The following is a 10,580-nucleotide window of genomic DNA, read 5'->3' as shown; positions in this document are numbered from 1 at the left end:
CCAAGCCAAAGTTGACATGTGTGCATGCTTTTAATGATTTGCTAAACCTCAGAGTGTTTTAAAGGAAACTACTTCACTGAGGTGGGTCCTCTCACCATCTGCTAGAAGTGAATGGTTCTGTTTACACACTGTTCCCTGCAGGAACATACAGTAGCTGTTTGGCATTTATCCTGGAAAACCAGACTAACCAGATTTTCCAGTCTGCCTTTGGCACACCCGGATCACCTGTATTTTGTCCCGAACAGCAGACACCACGGTTCACTGAGGAGCATCACTGTCACTGCCAATAATGGGCCAGTTTAAAGCTTTTCTGTGAGCAAGTGAGACCAACAGAGTGAAGTGGCTGCATCTGCTGAAGTAAAGGACTGAATGATTATATCATTATCCCATCAGGGAAAATTTGTGGGTGTTTTCAACTCAACATTGAGTAAAAAAGGTGAAACAGGAGATGATTACCTGTCAAAAGGAGCAGCTCTGTTTATCAGTTACACATATTCCCAGTATTTCGGTCTGAACTGCTCCTGCTCCCTCAGGCAAGAGCTGCTTCCCTTTTGTGCAACATAATGAAATCAATAACAATGATACATATGTATGCCAGAATTTTTTTTATCTGAACAGTGTAACAGATCCAACAGAATTATGAATTGCCATAGCACTACAAAATGTTGTGAGAAATTAGATACTTCCTGAAATGCAAGACTTCACATCTTTCACCTTATTTATTTTTTTAAACAAATGACTTCAGCGGTGCTCTGCAGCTTTGTCATCATGACAGAAGTATTTTGATCAAGGCTTGTTATTTGGAGTTTTACTTGAATGCCTGCCTCGGTGAAACTGAATAAATTAATAACGTTTTTTTTTTTTTTTTTCACTGAAAATGATCAGACTTTGAAATGCAAATGAGACTAATGACTAATTGTAATACAAGTTCTTTTTTTCATCAGTAGGTGGACGAAAAAATTAAAATGAATATGTAGTGACTAAAAAACCTATTAGAAAAAGAATCTTTCTACACCGCATTACACTTTAGTTTGTGCTGATAAAAGGAGAGAAAAAATATAGATCTGTCTTAAAGTGCATATACTGTATAAAAATACATGGTCATTAACCAGAGCTCCTGTGGCACAACAACAAAAAAAGATGTGAGGCTCTTTTGAAAAAAAAAAAAAAAAAAAAGGTGAAATATCAGTTTTGCTGATCTTGCAGAGGCAGAGCCAGTCAGAGGCAATCTCCCCTTGTTTGTGACCTCTGTCAGATGACAGTGAAGGTCTCCAATAAGCAGCAGTGTTGGTGAGTAGCACTCACTGAACTGTCTCCTCCAATAGTGGTCGCTTCACATCCTCTTGAAAGAAACAAGTGCCTCAAATACCAATTCTGGCCCTTCCCCCCTAATTGTTTTCCATGCTCCGCTGAATCTGTCTCCACCGCTGCGCTGTTCAAAAACTGCAGCACCATAACCTTCACTTTAATGGTGCTTGGTTGCGGTGTTGCTAATTCCAAACAGGTAAGTGAGACTTTCAAAATAAAACACCATTTGGAAAGGCCGTTGAGGTAAAGGAGACAGAAAGAAAGAGAGAAAGAAAGAAGACACTTATGTGCTATAAGCAGCATCTCCAGGGAGGACAGCAGCAGCAGCACAGCTGTCGTAGTGGGTTCTTCTTCTTATACCTGGCAGCCAACTTGAACTTCTCATTAGTTACAGCCACATAGTCCTGTGTCCTCTCTACATTGGTCTGGATGTGTTCGATGTGGGCCCCCTGCTCCTCCACCAGCATGAAAATGTCCATGAACAGGTCCCTCAGCTCCTTCATATTGTTCTCCAGGCTCAACAACTCCTGTAAATGGAGAAGGATTATGGGATTAATGTTCCAGATATGAGGACTATTACTCGGAGGCTGGAGGTGGTTGGAGAGAGAACTTGAGGATACAGCGAGGGAGCAGACTCAGACATATACAACACACCAACCATGGATAATACTTGAATGTCCTCATCTGACTTTCACATTCTTAGTGATTTTATTCAGAGATCTTTTTTATTCTACAAAGGTCAACAGAGAGTGCAGTTCATTTCTCCTCTCAAGGAGGTAATGACATTTATATGGTGTCATATGGTTATATGGTGTATGTCTACATGAGTCTCTAACAGATGCTTAGAATCCAATATCAGGGTTTCGTGGACTGTAATTTACAAGATGTTTTTTTTGTGCCAGGTCAGGATTAGCAGTGTGTGCTCCTCTGTGATTCAGTTTCGATGTATTTTCCCATATGTATCAGATATAACTAATGTAGGTGACACATGTCATCTGCAATAGAAGGCAGATGAAAGAGTTTCATGCCTATGACTATATGACTATTCATGCGATCAGACATCCAGTGTAAACAGTCCCTAATGACCCATGGTTGGGTTTTATTGTTTGTATAAAGGGGGAGAGAGTCAGCTTTGGGAGGAGATAGATGTGGATGAAAGGGTTGACAAAACACATCATATTGACAGAGGCATGTGCTCTTCAACCCAGGAGTCAAAAACCTGAACCTACGGTGGCCCTGTGGGCTCAAAACACTACAGCCGAAAAAAGTGATGAACCTGCCACATGCTTGTTATTCAATGCTTTTACTGTAACTGCACAATTTTGGAGTTGTAACTAGGATAACGCAGGTCCTCTAACCTTACAGAATGACTTCATTTGGCCAGAGTAGTTTTTGTTCCTACACTAAATACCCGGCCGTTTCATATGCTTAATCACACATTTATTAATGTAACCATGATCATATATGTGGCGTAGTTGCCAATATACGTAATTACATTAATGTGAGGATTGTTAATTAGCAATGACTTTGGGCTGTTTTATAACAAAACATTTGTGCATTTAATCAGATTTAAAGCTGGATCTATGTTGCTTAAATTGTGTATTTGAGGCTCCAAGAGTTTGATTTATGAATGTTTACTTGACTTTCACACACCTCCATAATTTTCAGTGCTAAGCTGAATATATTGGAGTTTTCAGACTTATCAGAGATTCACACCTAAAGCTCTTTGTGAGTCAATATGTCAAGTCTTTGACTTTAATGAGAAAATCAAGACAATCCCTCAAAATATGGAGGGAGGCTACAACGTCTGGGAAAGAAATGTTCTCCCCAAGTTAATTGCTAAGCAACCTGCAGATTTCTAACGAAGTTTACCACAGAACAAAATAATAGCAGTCGTGTGAAAACATTGTCATAGCTCTGGGTTTGCCACTACCCTCACCTTGTGTCGCTGCTCGATCTCAGATAACTGTGATCGTGTGATTCTGGCATCATTCAGCAGGTTCTCGTTGAAGACCTCCCATTTTCCTGTGGCGACCATCTCATTTACCTCCCCCTCCGCCACATCCCTTCCCGATACCTCCAGCTGCCGGATAATAAAGTGCTTACAGCGCTCCTGCTTTGTCAGCAGACCTTCATTATACTGCCGCATTACCTGAACATAATTATAGGCAAAAAGAGAGAGAATGAAAAGGAAGAGTGTGGGAGAGGGTGAGAAATGAGAAGACATTTGAGTCCCATCTTTCTTAGCATAAGCATAATTTATGCATATTTCCATGAGACTCTTGACACCAGTGGTGGTGCAGCAACTGCATGTGCTGATGGGTGGGTGCACAGCACACATGCTGCACATTTGGGCTAGAAAGACACTCATGAAGTAAACTGATCCTGCAATTTAGTGCTTGTACTCACTTCTTTTGCAATACCATCATTTCACTTCATTTCAGTCGGCCATTAATATCAAAATAGGTACTGTAGAATGAACAATTTCTTTATTCCTATGTTGAAACAACTCTTCTTGTAGGCAGAAAAATTAAGTTTTGTCTCAAAACTAATCTATAAACTCCCAAATTAGAAAAAGTTTGTTTTGTTGTGTGGTTAAAATATGCAGAGCAAAGTTGTAGATGATATTGCCAACCTGTTGGAATTTGCGGTGGAGTGCTGCATGCTGGGAGCGTTGTATTCTCGTTGTAACAGCAGCCGGTCCCTGCTGGTCCTCAGTTCTTTGGACCTGTTTTGAAAGTGCATCTAAACGCCGGTGGAGGCTTTCGGCCTGGAGCTTGATGTCGCGTGTTATGCTGCTCTCTTTCTTCATCACACTGAAACGACGCATGGTGGCCACCAGGGTCTTTTGCTGCTGGCTGAATTTCATGACCTGTTTGTGGTTGAAATTAGACAAAACCTTTGTTTGTTCTTGTGACCAACACAAAAAGCAAAAACATAACCGTAATCTTATGAAACATGCTTCAAAAATTGCCTCGCTTTCCAGTCAAACATGACATTTTATAATGATTAATATAATTCAAAAAAGAGGAATTAGAAAATCAAAAAAAGAAAGTGATTTATGTCTACCTCTGTCTCCAGCTCTGAGATGTCAACTCGGATTTGCTGAGCCTCAGACAGAAAATTGTCAATGACTGGCTCTTCCTCGAACACCACAGCCTGTGGCGTTATGACCCCAACCACCATAGAGTCATCATTATCGTCCTCCACTGAGAAAGGATTGGTGTTCTCACTCGCTGCCTCAGAAAACTCTTGAGCCCTCTGCTGCAGCTCTTCCAAGCGGTCTTTCATTGTGGTAAAGCTGTCGCCAAAGCTCACTCCTCAGGACACAGAGTTGTTGTAGTGCATTCAGATCCTGCCCATGCTGACAAGTGGACACTGAAAGATAGATACTATTAAACTTTAATGATTCCTGTTGGCAAGTACTGTGGAGTTGTTGTAGAAGATAATAACAACACAGATGAAGCAGGGAACAGACTGCTAAAGTGAAAGCCAAGTAAAATAGGAGCATGTAAACTCATACTAACTGTTTAAATTATACAATCTCTGACACATTCAGATACAGTTACTGTTGTCCATCCATCAGCTCTATGGCTCATCCATGCAGGGTCGTTCACACCTACAGGCAATTTGGAGTTACCAATTACCCTAATGAGCATGTGTTTGGACTGTGGGATGAAGCTGGAGAACCCAGAGAGCACCCATGCAGGCACAGGGGGAACATGCAGCCTCCACACTGCACCACCTTTGTATGTGATACATAATGCATTATGCATATTATTATGCTACAGGTAGCTCTGACCAAATAATTTGACTGGACGAGTCACACTGGTACCCTGACAGCACTGGGACTTTTAAAATCAGGTTAGCCGCCAATTAACATTACATTAACGCTTGTTATCTGTTTTAGACTACAACAAACTCTACAAAATGAAGATTTCCAGAAACAACATTTAAATTTAAAGGGAAAGAAAGAAGCCTGATACTTAAATGCACACCTGATTTGGTCAGTGTTGTCACGGATATTTAAGGTGTATTGACTGATTCACAACATCGACTCATGAACTCAGTACTACACAAAAAACATCCGCCTAAAAAGTTGCTGGCAGCTTCTGGAAGCCTTTGGGTTGCACAGTGATGTAATTTCTTTTCTCTGTGTAGCTTAAGATGAAGAGACAGTGAAACTTCATTCATCATTCACTCTTCTCTTCATTTCTTTTTTTTGTGATGCATTTGGAATGAAACATTATAAATTCATCCTCTTAAGCTTGCACTGTGTGCTGGAAATAAAAGGTTACTTAGCTACATTGCCATATGTCTGATGAGCTTGACTTGTGCCTGCACTGCAACTTTTCCGTGAAATTGTGCAAAACATAAGCTGCTATAAACTTATCCATGGTATCGCCTTCCACTACTTAGCTATAGGTGTTTGGCTGACTGCCATAAAATATCCTCAACACAATGAAATTATTTATAAAGATATTATAAATATTTATAAATTTGAACATTTCAACATAAGTCATTAATTCTTCTGTCATAGGATGCCACAAGTTGATAATTTGACAGTTATAGATAAATAAGTGAATTAAATAAAAGTTCATATTTCAGTCATTGCTTTCTCCCCAACAGTGTTTTTTTAATTTTTTTAAGTAACACAGTGTTTCGGCTTTTCATACAAGAATTTGAACTTGAGACTATTTCTATGACAGAAACTCTATAGAGATCAGTTTGTTTTCTTTCTTTGCTAGAGCTGAATAGGAGGTTGATTTTTGTCTCTGCTTTGAATAACCGAGAAGAGTGGTCACAGTTACAGTACATGGTGCTCCTCTTAGCTGGTTAGCTCTAACCACCAAGGTTCAGGCATCATCTGGGTGTAGCTGTTTTTTCAGAGGGCCCTTTGTTGTGATTGTTGCCTTGTGCCATGATTGATGTGAGAACACGATTAGCAAGGCTAAGTTAATATTTACTTCTGATGGCCAGTATCTATCTTTAGATGTTAGTCCATCTACAGTGTTGTATTTAAAAACAGATGAAAGTGATGTGTGGGTGTGGCAGGTCTGCAGCGTTGATGCAGCTGAGTTGAATCACAGACAGCAAATGAACATGTAATTAATTTTGCTTGGGTAGTTATTGCAGTCACTTTTCCAGTGATTGCCACTGCCAGTGAAAACATAATCACTACTTATGCTAGCCTAAGGAATACATTGAATCTACAGAGCAGTGCGAACTAAGTTTCAATTTGAAAACGGCAATTTCCATCCCGACGAATGTTTTTCTTACATATCTGACAACACATAAGTTCCTGAGCGATCACTGGGCATGCGCAATCTCGTATAAACAGGAAGCACATTGTCTATTCTCCAGCGATTAGCAAAATAGTACAAACAAGGTTAAAATGCAGGATTCAACTCCTCAACAGCTGCTAGCAAAGACAACAGGGTGAGTAATGCTTTTAATTTGTTATCTGTGTTGCTTTCACTGCTGGTAAATGAGAGGAAGACCCAATGATGGCGCAAACGTGGCTGTTCTATTGAGTTTCCATGTGAAAATGAGTAGATTGGACAGAAGGCTAAAAACACTACAAAGTTCATGTATTTTTAAGCAAAACCATAGAAGTGTGGACGTAGCATTCAAGGATATGTTTTGGTGAAGTAGAGAAAAGTTGCTGCCACACCCATAGATGCTTTGAAATAAATGACCACACACTGAGTTATCTATAAGTAGCAAAGAAATAATTTAGCAGCATTGTACAAACATTATACAGTACACTGGTATGCCTTAAGTAAAGAGAAATCTCCTGATATCCTCGGTATCCACATTGTGCCCAATCAGATACTGTATGTTGATAACAAACAATTAATAGATATCTGAAAAATCCCTTCCAAGACACAGCTGCTGCAGTTCAGGCACCTGCAGTTAACTGTTTACTCTGGTGTGTCCAGCAGTGAATCAAAGGCTGATCAGTGTTTGTTTATATCACCATAAACTCATCTGTCCTGATATGAGTATAACTGATGAGCCATATCTGCACTCTGCTGAGCCTCAAGATATATTTTTAACTCTATGAAAAACAGCATGAGATGAACGAGCAGAAAGTTTATCTGCGACATCAGTCAAATTGACTCAAGTTCATTTTCCCATGAGAACTGAGTGGGTTGTTTGTGTTCAGCGGCACACTCAGCAAAAAACAAAAGATGAAGAAAAGATGTTGGGTTGTCTGGCATCTTAAGCAGTGACGAGTCTAAAAGTGACCTTGATGAACACATTAACTAAAAGAACAGGCACGCACAGACACACAACATCTCAGATCTCAGAACGTCTAACTGTTGTTTAGTAAGTGTGAAAATTAAAAATTATCTTCACAGCAACTGCTACAGAGTGAACATTTTACTTTTAAACTCCAGCATGCTGATATCTGCCAAAGCTGAAGTAAACAAGTGACGTCCTGTGATTAAAGAGCATGAGATACAGGATCTGATTTCCTAAATGCCTCTGACAAGTGAAGTGCACTCTACCACAAAATCCTATGCATTCAAATAGGCATACCAAAAATGTAGAAACAGCCCTAGCAACACAGGGATTTGGGTTTTAGAGGCCCTAAACATAATCTTTTGGAAGCACATGACTGTGTGGGGGGAACAGAGTGTTTGGCTGATGAGAAATGGAGCATTTCAAATCACAGACTATCCCATTTCTGGATAGGTTTCAAACAGGAAAGACCCTATTTTCAGCGTGGGTGTGTGTGTGTGTTGTGGCTATTACAAATGTCTCAGAGTTCAAAGAATGTAGAAGTATATATTGTTTTCTAGGCTGATCTCACCCCCTCTGAATTTCTCTCTCTCTCTCTCTACCTGCCCAGCCCAGAGAGCCGATTAAAAAAATTGCTCAAAGGATTTGGGAGCACATTCTCCCGTGTTTAGCCTAAAAACCTGGAAGAAAGTGGGGCATGGTTCAAGGAGTCTAGCCTCTCTCTCTGTGTGATTGAACATTTTGTTCTCTAAAACAGGCAAATATTTTTCTCCAGCCATCCATCTGCTCCTGTGTCTGTGCCTCTAAAGGAAATATTGTGTTGACATTCTCTCATCTCCATGCAGGTGGAAAAATAAGAGTGCCTGAATGTTGTAGTTTATCACAGGTCAAACATTTGCACTGTGGTCTTTTAACTTTACTAAAACTAATGGCTCCTGCTTAAAATATTCCAAAAGTTTTATACTGTATGGCTAAGTAAGTGGTGTTACTTATTCACTTTTTCTCTTCCTTAAAGTCAAGCTGCATTTTCTATTAATAAATAAATAGTGCACATCATTGAAAAAACTCAAAGACAGCATACAGGCTAACATTGTTGTATGAGTACAAGATTTATTGCCACATACTTAGAAGAATAGAAATGAGGATTTTTTTTTTACCTTAATGTTGTTAGTATTCCAACATGAGCTGTCTGAGGAGTATTCCCATTCAAAGTTCACAAGGAATGTAATCCAAGATCAGCTGAAGCATCTTTGATATCATCATGTCATCTTCATATCTCCTCACATCCGCCTTGATGCTCGTCAGCTGTGAGTTACAAGTCTGAAAACTCTGCAACAGTTGTGTCACCAACTGTTTATCAGAACAGTACACTGACTCACAAGGAGGGGAAGTTCTGAGGAAGTCTGGGCAAGTCAGCTCCAAGCACCTCCCCTCCTTTTGAGCAGGACCTGCAGGAGGCCAATCAGAAAGGAGGAGACCAAAGGACCGTTTAGTTATCAAAGGAAATTAGAGGTGACGTGATTAAGTAAATGAAAAGGGATACACAGTAAGGAGAGCACAGGGAACACACGAAGCCTTCCCTTAGGCAAATTCCTGAACAGGAAAGTGGAGCACAGCAAATAGAATTGTATTGTGTACATTGCTGAGGCCAAACAATGACAATTGCTATTAGGGTGTCAACCAGGGTGTTAGGTTTCTCATCCGCAAAGTTGATTTCTATGTGAAGTGTCTAGGCTCCTGGGGTAAGCCCTCTTGGTCTGGGGGTATTGTACTCCTTAGGCCCCAGTAACTCTGCTGAGTACTTTTGACAGATTTCTACTGACAAGCTCCCTAAAACCCAGAGGCCTTTTCAACATGGGAAGGGACGCAGTCGCTCTCTGCTATGCAGCATAACACGCTGTGCAAAGCCGTTTGAAGTGCACCGTCAGAGAAAGAGCGAGGAGACAAGTTTGGAGGATGAGAGGAGTTTGGCAGGGACAAGAGTTCAGACTTCACCATTTGATATTTCTGAGGCTGGCTGCAGAATTTCTTATAACTTTTGCAGCAGCTATGTTGTTAGTTTGGTAGCCTGTTATTCTTGTGAGGTGCATTTTAGATTAAGAGTCAGATTCAGATTCAAGATTTGAGTTCATTCTCTCTACAGTGTATTTATGTTTAAACTAGCCCAGGGGTCCCTTTTCAACCCAAACAGGACAATTTAATCCTTTAACTAAAGTTTGTAAAATCACCAAAACTGGAATAATGAGGTTTCTCCTTGATGACATCATGACAAATCATTTCCAGTGCGTGATAGTGTGTTGCTTCTGTAAAAAAGAAAATTAAAAGCACATTAACAACATGATGACTATGCAAAACACTGTTGGTAATGTTTTATCTCTCTTGTACCAGATGCTACTCTATGCCTGAAATAATGCAGCAGTGGTGTGTTAACTGTGAGTCATCTATCCCTGGAGGAAAGATATTATGTCAACAAAGCAAAACCGGTTTTCGGAGTGTCAGAATTCACCTTCATCAGCATCACTGGACCAAGCTAACTGTAGTCTGTGTTTCCTGTAGCTGATCAATCACCTAAACCTTTTGACAGACGCTAGGTTGAATGGAATAATTTCTCTATCCCTCTCCATCTCTCTCTCTTTCTCATACTCACACACACATCAAACACACACTGCAGTTCCCCAATGACGAGCATCTCAAACCTTGGGACAAAATTGATCTCGTCTCAATATTTGTAATTGCTTCTACCCCGTCCAGAATTTAAATAGCCTTTGATAGAACAACACTGAAAAAGATATATCAAGTAATTTGCTGGAGCTTTTGTTGGCCAAGGTCGAAAGCTTCTCAAGATTGCCTACTCACTGGCTGTAAACTAGTTGCCTCTAACAACCAATCAGGTGCTCTAAACATGTTAGCAATGTGTGTACCAATTCAGTGAAAAAGGTGAGATTTTGTAAGTGGCTTGATAGAAAATGCTGCCTGAATGATTGAAACGTGGAGAACAAAAGAGCAAACTTTTGCTTTGCCCA

At 40.2% G+C, this 10,580-nt stretch overlaps 1 protein-coding gene across 1 annotated transcript; it reads right to left on the bottom strand.

Annotated features, from left to right (window-relative positions):
* Positions 1–1,598: 1,598 nt before the first annotated feature.
* On the bottom strand, positions 1,599–8,821 carry stx19 (syntaxin 19; the record flags this gene model as incomplete). The annotated part of the gene is made up of 5 exons (XM_083996508.1): positions 8,715–8,821; positions 4,378–4,686; positions 3,944–4,180; positions 3,248–3,460; positions 1,599–1,835 (listed from the first exon to the last, which is right to left on the bottom strand). The coding sequence occupies exons 2-5, from the start codon at positions 4,597–4,599 to the stop codon at positions 1,599–1,601; spliced, it is 909 nt and encodes a 302-aa protein (XP_083852634.1). The 5' UTR covers positions 4,600–4,686; positions 8,715–8,821.
* Positions 8,822–10,580: the final 1,759 nt, after the last annotated feature.

The sequence above is a fragment of the Trachurus trachurus genome (assembly GCF_905171665.1).
Source record: "Trachurus trachurus genome assembly, chromosome: 21".
Lineage (NCBI taxonomy): Eukaryota > Metazoa > Chordata > Actinopteri > Carangiformes > Carangidae > Trachurus > Trachurus trachurus.
The sequence above is the reverse complement of the archived record's forward strand: the minus strand, read 5'-3'. Positions and strand labels throughout refer to the sequence as shown.